The following is a 20729-nucleotide window of genomic DNA, read 5'->3' on the forward strand; positions in this document are numbered from 1 at the left end:
ATTGCTGTGATTTCATATCACCAATATGATTTCCTTTCATTTAAAAAGCTGTCAGAGTTGTAAAATGTATGGGAAAAAATTCCAGGGCCTGGCAAAATAAAAAATTATCAAATTGTTAGAGAGAATAAGCAGTTATAAAATAAAAATCATTAGTACTTTTGAATAAAAAATAAGTTTTACTGCTTCTTCCAAATAAAAATGTTTCTACAGGAATCAATTTGCTACATTTTTGACTTTTTAAATAGAGATGTTTTAGAATTAACACCACGAAACATACCTATTGGCAGTTGTTACAGATGACCACAGAATTCAGCATGATTATGGTTAAAACATTAAGTAATTATATATGTTTTATCAAAATTGTTCATGCTACTCAATAAGGTCAATTGCTTAATGCGTAAATTTGATTTTCTTCCTAATATTAATCAACTACAGTTATGAAAATGTAAAGCTCAAAACGTTGTTTACATGGGGAAAGTAAACTAATTTCATTATCCTAGATTGTCAGCAACATGATCTAAAGACAACCCATTGAGTAAAAAGAATCCCAAATAAATGACAAAATTTCTAGATTAAATATAGAAATAAATCCAGACAGCCATGCCTTATAATTCAAAACAGAAAACACTGACAAGCTAATAATGATTTTAATTTAAAGAGGAAAGCAAATTAGACAATAAATCAAGAGATCTGGATTACAGTTACTCGTTAGTTATGAAAAATCCTAGGTAAAATCATTTAATTTTTCTGAGTTTCAGCTTCCTATCTATGAAATGAGAATAACAATCTTTGTTTTATATACCTCACTTTAGAAATTACCTCCTGACTATAATGCTTTGAAAAAAGAAGTCTGTGAATCACATGTCTTTACTAGATTTGGAGAAAGAAAATCACTGTGTCTCTTACTATATTTGGAGGAAAAAAAGAAAAGAAAAGCTCTCTCTTTGCATGGAGTCTTACCAAGAAGGCAAGGGGTTTAATCAAGTAATTATTAATCCATGCTTTTCTACATATTATAGTATAAATAAATGTATAATCTGCTACATTTTGAATGCAAACTCTGAACTCTTCAGTTCTTCAACTCTTCAAAGAGAAAATGAAGATGCTCTTTTAAAATGTACCAGGCTATTAAGATTTACCTCTCAAAACAGCAATACTCAACTTCTTTTTTCCTAGTGAATCACTGATCAACCAAACAAAAGTTAAGATAAGGAAAAATATATGTATATATTTACCTTTAATCTGAAATATAAAATCATTATCAATTCTGTATATGTTGTATTACAGAATCACTAAAGCATCTTTTAAACACAGCACATTTTGAAATAAAGTCATGTAAATTATAAAACTATTAAATCATCCTTTTACAACTTTAATTGGTTGTAATTAGTATCTAAATTTATATTTAGAAGTGAGTACATGTATCGATGAAAAAAATTAAAAGAAAAAGGTGAAGTCATAGGCAGAAAGGAATTAGTCCCAAAGAAAAAAATGAGCCTTAGAAAAGAGAGCTCCACTTTCAACTCGGATGAAGTCTGAACAAGAATAAAGCCATAGAATAAAAGGAAATAGGGAAAGGAAAACTTGCTTTTTACTTTAAATATTGAGAATGAATTAATTTATATGCTGTGCCAGTTTGAAACTGCTGTGTACCTCAGAAAAGCCATGTTCTTTAATCCTTGTCAATACTGTTGGGTGGGACATTTTGATTAGGTGGTTTCCATGGAGATGTGTCTCCACCCATTCAAGGTGGGGTTGCTTCCTTTATGAGGGAAGCATTTTGGAAAAAGTTTTAGAGCCCACACAGCCAGAGACCTTTGGAGATGCAGAAGGAAGGCATCCCCAGGGAAACCTTATGAAATGAGGAGAGAAAGCTAACAGACATTACCATGTGCCCTCCCAGCTGACAGAGGTGTTCCAAACGGCATCAGCCTTACTTGAGTGAAGGAAACCTCTTGCTGGTGCCTTAATTTGGACATTTTCATGGTCTTAGAACAGTAAACTTGTAACTTACTAAATCCCCTTTTAAAAGCCATTCCATTTCTGGTATATTTCATTCTGGCAGCTCAAACTAAAACATATGACGAGGTATATAAAATTTGTTTAAAAATTTGTCTTTTATTACATGAGTCTGGTAATAAATGAATTAACAAAACATACCTAAAATGTGGCAGTTTTCCTTCTTTCCCACACTTTCTACTTTTAACATATAATGTTCTCAGTTTGAATTCTCTTGCCATGGACAAGTTACTAAAAATAAGAATTCAAATTTTTTGAAGTCATATGACAAATATATTTGAAAAGAAAATTTCTGCTACAATTTCAGATAATAAACTAAAATCTACATTTTGACTTTACAAGGCCACCAACATTGTCTTTGGAAAAAATCTGTATTTGAATAACACTAAAAGTCATAAAATAGAGATAAAGGGATAGAAAATAATAATTATATAACTCTTGATTTTAAACTTATTTGAAAAAAAAAGTTTAGTTAGCTGTGTGGAATTAGAGTTAATAACATTTTACTCATTTACTTCCATGTAACTGAGTATTTCTAGTAATGATAATTAGATGGAAGCCCCTTATTTTCTGGCCCAAGAGCAGGTTGTAAAGAAACACTTAATTCCTTTTGACTCTCTTGGAAAGAAAAAAGAAAACCACATCATAAAGGTGGGGAAAGGGTCATAACATTTTATAACAGGATGCCAGAGACTGTTAACAGAAGGAAATCTAAGCAAAGCTCATTCAGACTGATTCCTTTCCTTCAATCTTGGGGAACACAACCCTATCAATCACTTGTCATATAGGATCACAATAATGAGTCAATTTTATAGCTTACAATTCTCAACAACTGCACACTAATTTCTACATAATACCATTCAATTGTTTTAAGTGGCGGTCAGGAAGCTTTAATATCATTTCTAAAGTTCTGTGTCTTTTTCATTTTCTGGTCACCAAGATATTTGAGTATTCACCTGCCTGATATGTGCTATCATGACAGGAGGACTTCTCTTTAGTGAACTGGGGAAAATATCTTTCCTATACTGAATATAAAAGATTATCTTTTTTGCAGAAAAAGCCTTAACACATCAGCAAAAACTAACATTTTAATTTTAATTAATATTGAGGTACAGAGATTGTCAAAATGGCTTTTTAGGGTTTTCAGGATTTCACTCTGCATAATTTGCTAAGCTTATACATGAAAACTATTTTATAATCCCCTTCATTCTGGAAAAATGATTTTGTAAAAGACTTTTTCTACCTTAGCTACTGCATTTATTCATTTTAAATTATTTAACACAAAGGCTAAGTCTCAAATTCTAACTTTTTCCCCTTTTAGTTTTTTCAGTCACGTTAAGTTCTTTTAGCCGCCTCGCCAAGGTATCAGAGAATCATTCTGGTAATCTAAAATAACATATACAAATGAAACAATGCCTACTGGAGAAAAAATACCCCATTACAGAGAAAGTGAATAAAATTAATGTTACCACTCTGTAATTTAAAAAACTCAGACTTTCAGAATCCCTTTTAGTGTTTTTCTCATTGACAAACACTAAACTAAGAAAAACATCACAGTATCATTTATGCCTTATCCAATATATGAGAAATTTTGTACACCTTAAATAATGCACACTGGAATAAATATCTAAGTGTCATTAGGATATGTGCTACAAAAACAGTCTCCTGAATAGAATGGATGTCTTTCAGAAGAGCTCATGTCCACATCATTTAGGTTGCGTGAATGCATATCAAAAGCACCTGAATATTCTTACTTTTCTAGCTTAAAAAGGTACACTATCTTTTGGGACAGTGGAATTTTTAGTTTCAGAAATCTTTGGAGGTGTGAAGTGAAATTCTGAAGATTCTTTGATACATAAAACTGGGCAATTTCAAAGTCAGATGACTTTTTTTTTTATCTGGAAGTTTTATTACCTGACTTATTTTTAGGTTATTCATTTTTAGACTTTCTTGGACCTGTAATTCAAACTCTTAAAAAAACTAAACCAAATCATTGTATCAACTAACTACCAAAGCATTCAGCTATTTAACCATTTAGAAATTTCTGAATATTTGGTAATATAATGGCTCTTCACTCGCCTTCCACATTTCCTCAAGTATCAAAATAGTGTAAATAAATTTTTGTCTTAGTCAGAGCCTTCTCTTTTAGGTCTAGAAAATTAGTAATAATATTGTAAGAGGACTTTGCAAATACAATTTCGAATCCTAGGAAGTGTTAAAAATATTGAGCTTCTATGTTAGAAGATACTATTGAATATAGAGGAACCATGGAACAGAAAGACAATAACAATTAAATTATTGTAGTTAGTGTAATTTTTTTTACATATCAATAAGTATATTGGTCTGATAAGACACAGAATCTTTGTCATCTAAGCAGATTACTCAGATGGTTAAAAACCTTTTACAGCATCTCACTAAAAGCAAACAAATAATCCAAGACAACATGGTCATTTTAACAGAGTGAAAACCAAATTCTTGTTTTGCATGGAGACATATCTGATAAGAAAACTATTAAAAATCTTATAAAACTATAAAATATTAGCCAACCTTAACCACAACCAATAAAATTCACTTATAACAAGGCATCAACAACTTTCTATATCCATCCATTTTATCCTACACATTCCTGTTTCTTACTCTCCAACTATGAGTTATTTTACTTTAGGGCGAAAAGAATTCTCTTTTTCTTTAACAAAAACACTTCCTGCATACTTTACATATTTAAATTACCAAAAAAGATCTTGATATCAATCTTCAAGCCAACATCCGACAAAACACAATACTTTTTTTTGTGTGTGAAAAATAACATATATACAAAAAAGCAATAAATTTCAAAGCACATCACACCAGTTATAGAACAGATTTCAGAGTTTGGTATGGGTTGCAATTCCACAATTTTAGGTTTTTACTTCTAGCTGCTCCAAGATACTGAAGACTAAAAGAATATCAATATAATGATTCAGCAATCATACCCGTTTATTAAACCCTATCTTCTCTGTATAACTCCACCATCACCTTTGATCTTTCTCCCACTCTTTAGGGGTGGGTTACATAATTTTAGAATCTTAAACTATCTAAAATATAAAAAAAATGCAACAAAATTTCTTTTCATGTATAAAAAATCATACCATTTTCAGAAAAAATAGAGTGATACGAAGTTAAATAATAATAAAGAGTCCCAAACACTAAAAACATTGGGAATTACTGACAGAAATGAAAACAGATTATAGCTACCTGTGTTGAGAGAAAAAGGTAAAACTGGAAAAGCTGAACGGATAAATAAATAATGGCTGTCATGCATGGACAATGGACAAAATAACTGGTAGCAGGTTAGTAGTCAGGGAGACAGCTTTCAGTCACTAACAAGACAGCTTGCAAGTACCCTGCCTTTTGTTATTTTACTTCATTATCATTGAATTAAAGTGTTTTCCATAACATCAATAAGCCACGAAACAGTGCTTTCGGAATTGAAAAGTTCAAAGCAAACTCTCACTTACCTTCCCTGTTAGAACTGAGGGAAATTCACTATCAAACTTGTTGCTCAAGCCAAACCTTAAAAACAAAGAACAAAATATATTCTACTCAGCATATTTAACTCTTTGCGTTTTTCAAAAGTTACAGTCATGCTGAAAAAAAGTTATGTAACAGTCATAAAAAATAAATCTTTGACTACTTATCCCAATTAATAGCAAAAGAAGCTTAACAAGGAGCAGATGTTAAATTTGAATTCTAACTAATATGGGATTAAAAATATTAAAGTGGAAAAATATTGATATAGAGCTGGAAACACTATAATTTTTGACTGAAATGTTAAAACCCACTTCAGGTGGTAACTATTGGAGCTAGATGATAGTATATGGGAGTGCCTTATACTATTCTTCTGCTTTCGTGTATGTATGAAAATTTTCCTAATAAAGTTACCCTTCCACACCCCAGTAATTTAGCCTTTGGAAGTACAGAGTTTGACAACTTGTCACCTGTTACTATTCAGATACTCAAGGATCAATAAAGTTGATCCTTATTACTGGTGTTCATGTCCTGACTCTCTTCAGGTACATTCACTGAAATCTGTACTACGAAGTCAAAATGGATTTTACAAGCCTTCATATACTGGCTTGATTTCAGTAAGGATAACAAAAATCGCTTCTTATAGTGATATCAATTCATAGTTACTACAATTTTATGTTGGTGGATTATAGGTTGTAAGCAAAAACAAAAAGACAAAGACATTTACTGAGAACTCTTCATGAGGTTGGCAATGAGTTACTATTAACTACATAGTCACTATGGGCCAGGTGCTGTGACAGTCACTTTAAATACATTACTTTTAAATTTTATAACCCTACAAGAAAGATATTGTCATCTCCATTTTACAAATAAGGAAGATGACACTGAGAACAAATAATTAACTTAAAGACTTGCCCCAAGTCATATATCTACTAAGTAGGGAGAACTAATATTAAAATGCTATTCCCAAAGTCCTTTTTGTATTAGATTAACCAACTGAGAGTAGAGACTGTAGCTTATTTATTTTGCCATCTTCCATTAAGCCCAGTAGTATAATGGATCTAGTAGGCATTTTAAATGTTTGTTGAATAACAAGTTTATACCACTTTACTCAACTGATTTACAGCACTCAGATCTTAGGGTCACTTTAAAGAAACATGGACATCAGGTCCTTAGTTAGGAATTTAATGTCCTATTAAAACTCTATGTGGGAATATCATACTCTTCTTGTATCATTTATACTTAAAACTTATTTTCAAGAACACAAGTCAATCATAAGCACAGAGTCTTTATACCTAGCAGCTAGAAGCAAGATACATATCTGTGCATAACTATATTATACCTTTTATGTTTAAAATGTATTTTAAAACAAGTTGTTTTAAAAACAGTTGAGAAAATTAAGAAACAATTATAAAAAAACCTTGAATCCATTAAAGTACTTCATTACTTCTGTTCTTCAGGTATTTGTACCTGCAATGAGAACATAATAGGCAAATATACACTGCCTTTAAATCTATACATAGACATAGGAGCATAGCCAAATTTAAAACAAGACAGTACACCCTGTGCAAGAATTTTTATGAGAACTTTCATCCATTGTTTGAGAAACTGACACTCTAGTAGTAAACATATAGTTAGTCAAAAAGATGTAATTTAATTTATTATTTCATAAAGAGTAAACTCTTATTGGGTAACAGGAAAAAGAGATGTAGGTCTCAGCTATAGAAAGTAGAAACAATGCATTTTAAAGTGCAGCTCTATTTCCATACCTTGTCTAAATGCTTTTTAGATACAATGTCAATAACGTGCTACTATCTCTTTAGAGACTGCTGCCATTATAGCTTTTTCCAGCTGCCATGCCTCTATAGGTATCAAATACATAGGACACAGAGAGAAGTATCCTTCAAAATGTATGGAATATTTTTATTATTAAAAAAAATTCTTAGCTTTCCTATTCTCTCTTTGCACTTATCACCAGACAAATGAACTTTCATTGGCCCATTTTCTTAAATCTTTTTTATTATCAACCAAAATAAAATATAAACATGAATATCCTTAACACACAAATGTTCCGTGCATGGTATACAATCAATGGCTCACAATATCATCACATAGTAGTATATTCATCACCTTGATCATTTTTTAGAACATTTGTATCACTCCAGAAAAAGAGATAAAAAGAAAAAAACTCATACATACCATACCCCCTACCCTCCCTTCTCATTGACCATTAGTATTTCCATCTACTCAATGTATTTTAACCTTCGTTCCCATTTTTTTTCTATGCCCCTTACACTCCCTTTCATTGTTCACTAGTATTTCAATCTACTCAATTTATTTTAACATTTGCTCCCCCTATTATTTATTTTTAATCCATATTTTTTTACTCATCTGTCAATATCGTAGCTAAAAGGAGCATCAGACACAAGGTTTTCACACTCACATAGTCCCATTGCGAAATCTGTACCATTATACATTCATCTTCAAGAAACATGGCTACTGGAACACAGCTCTACAGTTTCAGGCACTTCCATCTACCCTCTCTAATACACCTTAAATTAAAAAGGGGTATCTATAAAATGTGTAAGAATAACCTCCAGGATAACCTCTCGATTCTGAAATCTCTCAGCCACTGACACTTTGTCTCATTTTTCTCTTCCCCCTTTCAGTCAAGAACGTTGTCTCAATTCCTTGATGCTGAGTTCCAGCTCACTCTAGGATATCTGTCCCACGTTACCAGAGAGGTTTACACCCCTAGGAGTCATGTCCCACGTAGAGAGGGGGAGGGCGGTGAGTTTGCTTGCCGTGTTGGCTGAGAGAGAGACAGGCGACATCTGAGCAACAAAACAGATTCTCTGGGGATGACTCTTAGGTCTAATTTTAAGTAGGCTTAGCCTATCCTTTGTGGGGATAAGTTTCATATGAACAAACCCCAAGATTGAGGGCTCGGCCTGTTGATTTGGTTGTCCCACTGCCTGGAGAATATCAGGAATTCTCCAAATGGGGAAGTTGAATTTTCCCCCTTTCTTGTTGCTCCCCTAAGGGGACTTTGCAAATACTTTTTTATTCACTGTTCAAATCAATAGTCTATCTTTCCTTCTGGTTTCATTTGTGCCTCCTTCTTTCTTAATCTATTGAAATTTGATTTTATCATTATTTTTTATTAGAGAAGTTGTAGGTTTACAGAAAAATCATGCATCAAATACAGAGTTCCCATATAGCACCCTATTAGTAGCACCTTACATTACTGTGGCACATCTATTACAATTCATGAAAGAACATTTTTATAATTGTACCATTAACTATAATCCATTGTTTACAATATGGTTCATTGCTTGCATTGTACAGTCTTAAAATCTGATTTTGATGCTGTTACTTCACTGAAAAGAATCTCCTAAAGTTCACGTTTATTTACTGCCAAATTCAATGTTCTTTTCTCCTTCACTTTGCGTGTAGCTTGTGACACTGTTGATCATTCCCTTCCTATCTCTCTTCCATTCTTCCATTCTACTCTCCCTAATTCTTTTGCTTCTTCTCCAAATTTAGCTTTTACTTATTTGCTTATGTTTGGAAGGGAACAATAATAATTTATCTATCTTTATAGCTTGACAATCATTTCTATGCTGATGAAGATCAAATCTACATCTCTAGTTCTATATTTTCAAACATGCTCTAGTCCCTCATCTCTTATTGTATACTAAAGAATTCCATTTGGCTATCTTGTTGCAAAATACCACTGTAAGTGAAACATGCCTAAAATTAAATGTTACCTTTTCCTGGTAAAAGTTTCTCCTTGTCAAAGTTCTCATCCCTGTCAATGGCACCATTAATCACTTTAACCTAGAAACTGGTATCATTTTTGCATCTTCCCTATATCCAAAAGTTCTCTAAATACTGTTATTACTTCTTTGGAAATCATTCGCATGAGTCCTTCATTTTTACTGCCACTGCCATGTTCTTCTTGATTTTGCTCATGTGGTTCCTCTTGCACCCTCTCCCTAATTTAAATCCTATACAGCCTTCAAGGCTCAATTCAAGTTCCAACCCCTTCTGTGATGCCTTGAATGTTCAAGTCTTCATGGATGCCCCCCTTTCTGTGAATACTCACAGTTACTTCTAATCCATTTTATACAATTCAACAGTTAATAAAATATTGTCTCTCATTCTTTGCTGCCCTTAGCAATATCTTCAAGGCAAACTTCACATTAGCTTTGTAAGGCAAGGCCCATACTTTGTTTTCACTGAATTCTTTACGGTATTTAGCCCAATGCTCAAGTTCTCAAGAAATACCTGCTATATTCAGTGCTGTAATTTTCTTCTACAATATAAAAATGGATTTCCCTTTCTAATGTAAAAAGCACATTATAAATGGTAAGCAAAGTGCCATTGCTTAAAAAATACTGTTCTATGGTCCAAATACACTTAAAATGGCATGAAGAAAAAAAACGGTATGAAGAAGAAAGTGACATCATCAAACAGCTGCTGAAAATCTCTTACCAAGGATTCAACAAAAAAAGATAATTCTGAATTTTTTTAGCACTCTGGAGGAAGATATAGACTGGAGAAGGGTCCTACAGGTGTCAAATTGAAGAAAGAGAGAAATATCAGGTAGGAAATCTCTACATCAGAGCAGACAGTGCTCTACCCTCCCCATACTGGGTCTCACACACAGCACACGTGGGACTTGAAAAGGTAGAAGAAAGGATTAGCAAACTTGAGGCAGAAGATCTAAATTCCTACACACAAAAAAGCAGATACAGGGAAGAATGGAAAAATATGAGCAGGGTCTCAGGGAACTGAATGACAACATGAAAATACACAAATATACATGTTATGCGTGTCCCACAAGGAGAAGAGAAGGGCAAAGGAGCAGAAAGAACAATGGAAAAAACTATCACTGAAAATTATCCATCTTTTATGAAAGACATAGAATTACAGATCTAAGAAATGCAGCATACTGCAAACAGAAAAGATCCAAATGAACCTACTTCAAGACACTTACTAATCAGACTGTAAAGTGTCAAAGTCAAAGAGAATTCTGAAAGCAGCAAGAGAAAAGTGATCTACCACATACAAGGGAAGCTGAATAAGACTATGTGAAGACTTCTCAGCAGAAACCATGGAAGTGAGAAAGCAGTAGTACGGTATATTTCAGATATTGAAAGAGAAAAACTCCCAATCAAGGATTCTATATATAGAAGCTGCCCTTTAAAAATGAGGGAGTGTTTCAAATATTTTCAGACAGACACTGAGAGAATTTGTGAAGAAGAGACCTGCTCTACAAGAAATACTAAAGAGTGCACTACAGGCAGATAGGAAAAGATAGGAGAGAGGGATTTGGAGAAGAGTGTAGAAATGAAGACTATCAGTAAGGGTAAAAAGAGAGAAAAAAATGAGATACAATACATCAAAATAAAGTCATGATGCATGCAACAATGTGGACGAAATTTAAGGACATTATGTTGAGGGAATTAGCCAGAAACAAAAGGATAAATATTGTATATTCTCACTAATAAGAACTAACATTAATCAGTGAACTTTGAGAGATAAATTGAGAACACAGGTTATTAGGAGATAGTGAGTAGAGATTGGGCATTTGATGCTGAAGGAGAACATAATGTTCAACAGGACTGAATATAAAGATTCAGAAATGGATAGCACAATACTGTGTGATGGTAGCACAATACCGTAAATTTAATGAACAAAGCTGAGTGTGAGTACAGTAGAAAGTAGAAGGATAGGGGCGTGTACGACACCAGAAGGAAAGAGAGAGGATAAAAACTGGGACTGTATAATTTAGATGGTGAGTAAATGTACAACTATAAGAATGGTTTTACCTGAGAGAGAACAAATTAATGTCAACAGTGCAAGGTGCTGAAAATGGGATGGTATATGGAAAAAAACAATCAAGGCAAACTAGTTTACACAGATAACAGTAACATTAACACTTTCATTAATTGTAACAAAGACAATATACGAAAGCTAAATGTCAATAAGAGGCAGATATAAGGGAAGGATATGGTATTCTTGGTGTTGTTGCTGTTTCTACTTTTTTAAAATTTTATTTTACTTTTTATTCTTCATTTTTTTCCTCTTCTTCTTTCTCTGCAGAAGAAATGGAAAGTCCTTGTATAGATCATGGTAGTGAATGCATAACTTTGTGATTATACCAGGAACCATTGGACTGTTATTTAGGATGGAGTGTATGGTTTGTGAATAAAATTATTTAAAAAATAAACAGAAAGATACAAGCACTGGAGACAATGTAGAGAGAGATGTACCTATTCATTGTTGGTAGGGAAATAGAATGATACAGAAACTCCGGAGAGCAGTGTGGTGGTTCCACAGGAGGCTATGTATAGGGTTGCCATATGATCCTGCAACTCCATTACTAGTGATATACTTGGAAGAAATGAAAGCAGGGACACAAATGGCCATTTGGACTCTGGTATTTATGGTGGCATTATTCATGATTTGCAATGGATGGAGGTGGCCTAAGGGTACATCGACTGATGAACAGAAGAGTGAACTGTGGTGTATACTGTATTAGCTAGGGTTCTTGAGAGAAACAGAATCAGCAGGAAATATTCAGAGATACAAAATTTATAGAAGAGTCTCACGTAATCATGGGAATGTAGAGTCCAAGGTCTGTAGGGCAGGCCACAAGCTGGTAACTCCGATGAAGGTTTGCAATGAACTCCACAGGAGAGGCTCAGCCAACTGAAGTAGGAAGAAGGCTATCTCTTCTGAATTCTCCTTGAAAGCCTTCCAATGATTAGATTAAGTGCCACTTGTTGCAGATGGCATTCCCCTTAGCTGATTACAAATGCAATCAGCTGTGGATACAGTTGACGTAAATCATGACTTAAGTCCATGAAATGTCCTCATAGCAACAGACAGGACAGCACTTGCCCAACCAGACAAATGGGCAACGCCAGCAGGCCAAGTTGACACATGAACCTGATCATGACATATACATACAATGGAATATTGAGCGGCTGCAAGAAAGAATGAAGTTTGAGGCATAAAACTAGGTGAATGAACCTTGAGGACAGTGTGATGAGTGAAATAAGGAGAAATGAAAAGACAGATGTTATAATGTCTCACTAATATGGACTAATTTTAATGTGCAAATGCTGTGAATTGAATTCAAGAGCATAGGTTATCCAGAGAAGGCTTATTGTAAAGGTTCCTAGATTGTAAGCTCTTACAGCAGTAACATTTATTCTTGGGTTGTAACTGCTATTTCTAAATTCTGAGATGCTGAGCTCTTTGTGAATAACCTGGTCATTCCCTGGAACTTCAGGTATCTGTGTGACACCTGAGACCCAGAGTTAGAGTTCTACAATCATGAAAATCAGCATTATCCCCATATAGTAACTAGTAGAAAAGTTGAAAAAGAGATCAGACTTCTATTAGAGAGATGAATATAGCAGATCTTGTTAGGACTAAGGTAAGTCAAACTAAACGGTAAAGTATGATATTGATATTGACTGTATTTTAAAACTTCAACTTCTATATGAGACCAAAGGAAAATATGACTATTTGGTGCAAAATTTATGATGCAAAATTTTTATTCTCTGTAGCACAATATTTAATTTAACTTATATGGTCAGTTTATTTGAACACCATAACTACATGCAACCTTAAATAGGGAGTGAGATCTTATTGATCTGTACAGGTCAGATGATGCTCTGATACATCCCACAATAATCTAGGCAGAAGATAAAAAAGTATTTGAAAAGTTCCCTTGAGGGACTGGGGAAAAATGTGGAAATATTAAACTTTCCCAGCTCTGGAAAACATGATTTTCATGCAAGCATTGGGGACTACCAACGTAACAGGCCAAGCCCTCAATCTTGGGGTTGGCCCTAATGAAATTTATTCCTGCAAAGGAGAAGCTAAGACTACTTACAATTTTGCCTAAGAGTCACCTCCAGAGAATCACTTTTGTTGCTCAGATGTGGCCTCTCTCTCTTAGCCAACTCCACAGGTAAACTCACTGTCCCCTGCCCTACATGGGACATGACTCCTAGGGGTGTGAAACTCCCTGGCAATGTGGGACCTGACTCCCAGGGATGGGCCTGGCCCTGGCATTGTGGCATTGAGAAAGTGTTCTTGACCAAAAGGGAGAAAAGAAATGAAATGAAATAAAGTTTCAATGGCTGAGAGATTTCAAGTAGAGTCAAAAGATAATTCTGGAGGTTATTCTTACACATTATAAAGATATCCCTTTCCAGTTTTTGGTGTATTAGAGCAGCTAGAGGGAAATACCTGAAAACACTGAACTGCAATCCAGTAGCCTTGATTTTTGAAGATGATTGCATAACTATATAGCTTTTATGGAATGACCATGTGATTGTGAAAAACTTATCATGGACGCTCCCTTTATCCAGTGTATCAACAGATGAATAAAAAAAATTTAAAAATAAAGATAAAAAATAATAAATTATGGGGGGATAGAGAGTATGGGAAATTTTGGGTGTTACTTTTATTTTCAGTTTTATTCTTATTTTTATTGTTTCTGGAGTAATGAAAATGTTCAAAAATTGATTGTGATGATGAATACACAACTACATGATGATACTGTGAACCACTGACTATACACTTTGGATGATTATATGGTATGTGACTATAGCTCAATAAAATTGCATTTAAAAAAAGTATGAAGAAAGGCAAATTAGGTCCAATACTGTCACATAATTTTGACTAATAGGCTGCAGCAATGCTCTTCTTGCTTACCAGATATTTATTTCCTTAACTTTCTCCTTTAGAGACTCAGCAGATAAAAAGAATGCTAAACTCAGACAACCTGAGGAATAGCATTTCATTTAATAGCTTCTAGGAAAATGCTATAGAATGCAATATGTTTGAATGATATGTTTTAAGCCAAAACACTTTATGGTTATATTTTTTGTGTCAAGTGTAAGTTTCATCAATGCCCAAGTAATAAGGAACGATTTAACATTTCTTTGGAGTAGAGAACACTAACGTGAAGGATGACTCCTCTTAGTTGCTCTTCCCTCTTTTCTTTCTCTCCACATTGCTCACTGTTTTTCATCTTTGTAAAAATGGCTTTCAAAGACTTGTAGAAATCAAAGTTCATATGCTCAGGTTGTTTAAGAAAGGTAGGGAACTATATTAATAGATCAAAGTGTAGTAAAATTTTGCCAACAAGGAACTTAATTTTTTACTAAGAAATTGCACACCTATAGTAACACTGATTCTGAAGCATGCACATTAAACTATTTGCTATAGCAAGGAAAAGGCAAGTCTATGTCATACAATTCAAAGGGATTTAAAAAAATCTTCTAGTTAAATCTCTTTAATCTTTCATATGGAAATATTCACACTTTACAACGCTGTACAATGGCAAGTTCCTGCAGCTACAGCATTCTCAAAGCCTAAGAATCTTATAAAATATTTACCTTACATTAACACAAATCAAGAATACATTACTAAAATTTCTCAAAGATAACTGTTTACAGAAAAGGTATTCATTCTCTGATTTAAGAAGTATCAATATGTGTAGTACTCTCTGAATATTTGCAGAAATGCAGACTGTTTGACATATTTGGCCATCTTCTTCAATTCTATATCTAGCAACTTCAGCTCTTTTAGATTCATTTCAATGTGTAAATTTTATAAATCCCTCAGAATTGGCAACCTACCAACTCTGCTAACTTCTATACAGGTGTACTATCAAGAGTGAATATCCATATATTTTAAATACTCCAAAGAATGTGGTCCCTCTATAAATAAGAAAAAAAATCTCATGAGATGTAATATTCTTTGTATTTCAACACATTGGATCTAAATATTTATCCTAAAGAAAACAAGAAGAAAAGTGATAGGTACTATGTTTATCATTCATATCTATAGTATTTGTGAAACACTTTATACTTCCAAGAGACATTTCACTATTTCTGCTTCTATCATCTCAAATTCATGGGAATTAATTTAGCTACATTTTATAAAATGTGGGTAAAGATCCCCAAATAACGTTTTATGATCATTGTGTCAGAACTGGAAGTGCAATTTGAATTCTTTAAAATATGTAATTAGTGTGTTAAGATGATACAAGTAAACAAGGGCACTCTAACACTTAGGGACTAGCTTAATAAAGCTTTCAGAGGTAAGGCCATGTCATAACCCCTATCACTGGGACCAGTGATATTATTGTATCAGTATATGTCTGTCCTCAGAAACAAGTACTGTGCATGGTGATTCAACCAACTTGTATTAATTGAAGACCTGTAATACAGCTTACACTATAATGGGCATATTGAATGTTACCAAAGTAAGCCAATATTCATTTAACTCACATTTACTGTCTATTTCATGCCAGGCATTCTGCTAAGCACTGAGGATTCAGAAGGAACACGGCATTGTTCATACCAATGAAGCCTACAATTTAGTGGGGGCAGAGAGGACTTACAGGAGGTGATGACGTATGAAGAGCTGGTGTAGGGGAAGACACTGGCATTCTAGATGGAGGTTCCCACTTGAGCAGAGGCAAAGAACATGTCATAAATGGGGAACTCAAGCAGTATGGGAAATAACAGGAGATTAGGCTGATAGATAGGCAAGATCCAGTATATGAAGGGTTCTTTATGCTATATTATGGAACTTAGACTCTATCCTATAGGTGAAGGGGAAACCATATAATTGTCTTAAACAAGAGAAGTGGTTTGGTTAGATCTGTATTTTTTGGTGTCTCAGTCTAGCAGCAGCCTGGAGAACAGATGTGAGGGTAATAAGGATGAATGAAGGATGAGTAGTTAGGGTACTGAAAAGGGCCTGAATCAGGGAAGAGGTGGTAGGGAGAGAAAAAAATGTTTAGGTCATATACTGTTAACACTTGGTAACTGCTTAGCGATTAATTAGTAGGAAGGAAGAACCAATGATGGGTAATGGAATAGGTGGAGGTACATTCAACTGAGATGCAGAATACAGAAATGTGAGGGTTTTCTTTTTGAGGAGTGGGGGTGGGAATGTGTGTGGATGTGGGGGGATGCATGCTGTCTGGAACATGTTGAATTTAATATGACAGTGGGCCACGAGGTAAAGAAGCCCAGCAGGCAGTTAGATAAAAGTCTGAACCGAGTCTGGTACAGAGATCCATATTTGGGAGACATCCAGGGTTGGAACCATGAGAGGCAAGAGGAGATCATTCAGGGCGAGTAGGGAATGAGAAAAGTAGTGGGCTGATGAAAAAAATTCCTGGAGAACACTGCTATTTAAGGAGCGAGAGGAAGGGGAGCCCATGAATAAGGCAGAAAAGGAATAACCTGAGAAATACTAGGAGAACCAGGAGAATGAAGTAGCCAAGAGTTCCAGGGATTGTTTTTGGAAGCAAAATGTTTTTGTTTTTGTTTTTTTAATTAAAATGTGAATATCCTGAGGAAAGACATATACCTTCCAGTTCAACTAGGCCCCATGGCTCATTATGCTATACCATTTTCCATGACTTTCCTTACCTATATGTTTGCCACTGCTGGAGAAGAGGCCTCTAAGAAGGAGGGAGTCATTATAGTATGAAATACAGCAAGAGAGGCTGAGAAAAACAGAGGATGTAAGATGCTCATTGATTTAGCAACAAAAAGGTTATGATGATCTCAATGAGCCAGTCTCCCCGTAGTCATGTGGCAGAATCCAGATTACAGAGGGGTAAAAATGAAGTTGATATAGTGAATATAGCTACTCTTCAGAAATTAGAAGAGAAGGAAAGAAGAGAGGTTAGATAGTAGTTACAAGGGAATGTGTGTCAAGGGGCTTTTGTTTTAGTCTTTTTAAAGAATGAGACTGTGAACATGTTTACAGGCTGTACCTGTAGAGAGGTAGAGAGAGGTAATACTGGAGAGAAAGGGGCTGCCCAATGGTGCAAGGAAGCTTGAAGAGAAAAGTATAGAAAATGTAAGTGGAGGCAGGATCTTTGGACAAGTGGAAGGACTCCTTGAGCTCTGAAGTCGGAGGAAGAAGGTAGAGGATTTAGGCCTAATTAAGAGCCAATGCAGGTTTTTCAGCAGGAAAGTGACAGAATTAAACTGTATTTTAAGAAAATTACTTTGGCACAATCACACAGAATGGACTGGAGTGGTGAGAGGTTGTAGTAATTAAAGCGGATGGCAACAATTCAAACTAGAGTAGTGCCAGTAGGAACAGAAAAAAACGAAAAACCTAAGAGCCTTTTCAAAAGGCATGATGACATAACTCTGGTACAAAGTGGCATGGGGCAATTCAAGGAGAAGGGAGAGTTAAAAATGACTCAAGAATATTAAATATTACCCTGGGAGATTAGAATGGTGGCACCAGGGTCAGAATGGGGCAACTGAAAAGCACAGGTAGCATGGCGAGGGAAAAACAAGCTTAACATACAGCGAATTTGAGATGATGGGATACAAATTTTTAACTTTGAAAAGAAACAAAGACCTCTATAGGATAGAAAATTGCACAGAGAATGAAATTAACTGTTAGGTGAGAATAAGAAATATTTCTTTCAGAGAGGGCACACAGTTTAGGGCAACTCTAACTACCATGCTAAAAAAAAACTAAATGCAAGCTGACATTTTTGATGCCACAGGATAAGATTAAATATTTCCTAAGAATCTTATTTTACTAACGAAGATTTTACCATAGGAAGACCATTGTCTCAGATCAGTAAACTTTCTTCTAAATATTTAATCTTTTTTTCAAATCTCAGACACAGCATATCAAGTGAGCTTTCTAGGTGAGAGAATGTGTACAATACAACTAAATAAGGTTCTAAACTATATACATTGGTCAGCAGTCCTAGTACTGTTTTGGTGCTTTTCAGGTTTTGGTTTCAAAGGAAATTAATACTGACAGTTACCAGCAGCACCACTACTCTCACTCCCAATTTCAGATTTTTTTTAGCTGAGAGGGACCTATCACAGGGGCCTGGGCATGGCAAATGTCAGTACTTCCTTTAATGAAGAAAATATACTTATTAAATACTTCATTATTGTTGTACAGAGAGTAGAATGGAACTACAATTAAATTTCAGGGAACTTAAATTCTGTTTCCTTGCTTCTCCTCCTCTGTTGTCTCAATTTTAGAAAATAGTGAAGCAGATGGGTGAAGTGCTAGAGTATAAAAATTATGGAGTGTAATAAGAAACCTTTTCTGTTTCGTCTCATGGAATAATCTGAAGTTGTTACTTTCATAATTAGTTCAAGTATTAAACTGCCTCCTTAATGAGAGAAAGTAATGGAAGTAAATCAGCACAGTAAGCTGGCATCTAAGCATTGTAGGCTATCTGCAAAATTCTTGGACCAAGAAAAACTGTTAAAATTACCTAATCAAAGAGCAGGCCTAAAAATCTCCCTAAACCTTTCCACAATATCAAAATTTTCATTAATACATTTCGTGTAAAATCCCAAAAGCACATCACAATAAAAATCCTCAACATGTTAAAAGTTAACACGGTGGGGGGAGGTGGGGCATATTATAATTTCATATAATATGAATTCAATGGAAAGTCAATGGGGCTAGGTGGGCCATTATCAAAACCAGAGGCAGCATGACTTGATAGAAAAAAAGGTCTATTTTGAAAATGCAGTAACAGATAGCATAACTGAGAGGATGAGTATGAAACAATACTCAAATTTCCAAGTACAAGCACATAAAAATGAGGACGTACCCTTTAAAGCTCAGAGAATCCTTAATTTTCTCTTTTCCTATGAAATTACTGTTATTAAGTCCCTTCCCCTTTTATTTTCTCAAATGCGATTCAAGATTTGAATTTTTTGAAAAGTCACTGGATTAGTTTTCAAGAAATCATCCTTAGTTCCTGAAGGACTAATTTCCATATTTATTAAGTGTCTGCATATTTGATATTTGTGCCTACAAAATCCCCTGAGTATCTTAGAATTATTTCAGTGTTAAAAGGCCTTAGAAACTATCTACTCCAACCCCTTCATTTTACAGATGAAGAAGTAGCCTGAATAAGGTCACAGAGCCAATAAGAAGCAAAGCCAGGACTTGTATCCAAGAGTCCACGACTGTGCTTCTCATAGCTGCCTCTCAAAGTGAAGCTCTACTACGTAAATAATGTGAGAATGAGGAATGATCAAGACAGAGAAAGGATTACTGCATCCATTCACACAAGGAATAGATAGGAAGAATAGATGGATGAATATGTGGATGGATGGATATACTATCATATTACTCACAAAATAGATCATGTTTTCTGTTTTAAAGAATACAAGCCTAAGTCTTGTCACATGTCACAGCACGGTGTTCCACTAGACACCAATCTTAGCAGCACAGACTAACTGGTATATGCTCCAGTTTAAAGACTATTCTCTTGCCGGGAATACACAGAAGAAAGGAGACTCACCCTTACTCAACCCCACTGGCTACCAACCCCTAAATTCCCTGTCCTACACTCTCTCTGCACTGTTGCCTGGCGTTGTGAATCACACTTAACATTCGCCTCGCTTCCTTTCCACCTGTCCCTTAGGATTCTTCATTTAGACCAGGTGTGCTTTTCTAACTGTAAGCCTCAGTCTACCCTCCCCCACTCCACAGGCCACTCAATCACCTTCTCGTTCCTCTGACGCCAAATCTCAGCCTTTTCAACCCCCATGGCCCCCTCTCGCTTACACAGTGATGTGGCCGGCGCCCCGAACCAATACAGGGTCAGGGGCATATCGCCGCAGATGCTCCTCGCTGACTACCCGAGGTGGGGGCGGCGCCCGCTCCTCTTCCTCCTCCTCTTCCTCCTCCTCCTCCTCCTCATCTTCATCTTCGTCGTCTGGCCCCGAAACCGACGACGACGACAGCGACGAAGACAACGACGTTGCAGCTTCTTCCTCCTCCTCCTCTTCCAGCTCCGAGATGGTGTCGAACTCCGCCATGTTGGGCAGCAGGATGCTCATCACGTGACCTTGCGATCGCCGCCACCCTCCAGGGGAGAGTTAGAACCTGCTTAGTCGTTGGAAGAGTAGGGGGAACAAAAAGACGAGAAAGAGGAGGGGGTTAGGGACAGGATTTGCCGAGACGCGCCTGCGTATTGGGGGAGACCGGGGGAAGGGGGGTTGTAGGCAAGGGAACGTAGAACAGCGAATTCAGTGTACGCTTGCGCGGCTCCAAGGGGAGGGGGGCGTTAGAGGTGGACTCCAGGGAATTACCGAGGTCGGGTCTGCGGGTGCTGATCTTCATACTGCTCTTTGACCTTC

General features: G+C 35.5%; 1 protein-coding gene across 2 annotated transcripts in view; it reads right to left on the reverse strand.

Annotated features, from left to right (window-relative positions):
* The window catches only part of CHIC1 (cysteine rich hydrophobic domain 1), a 52985-nt gene extending 32256 nt beyond the window's left edge, over positions 1-20729 (reverse strand). The window contains exons 1-3 of one of the 2 annotated variants that reach the window (XM_077146573.1): positions 20682-20729; positions 20155-20475; positions 5517-5571 (exon numbers count right to left, since the gene is read on the reverse strand). In XM_077146573.1, coding sequence (XP_077002688.1) covers positions 5517-5571; positions 20155-20429 — 330 coding nt within the window. In that variant the 5' untranslated portion in view covers positions 20430-20475; positions 20682-20729. Of the gene's footprint in view, positions 1-5516; positions 5572-20154; positions 20617-20681 lie in introns of those variants that run through there. The other variant, XM_077146572.1, reaches the window with a different exon arrangement.

Source organism: Tamandua tetradactyla, chromosome X, assembly GCF_023851605.1.
Source record: "Tamandua tetradactyla isolate mTamTet1 chromosome X, mTamTet1.pri, whole genome shotgun sequence".
Classification (NCBI taxonomy): Eukaryota; Metazoa; Chordata; class Mammalia; order Pilosa; family Myrmecophagidae; genus Tamandua; species Tamandua tetradactyla.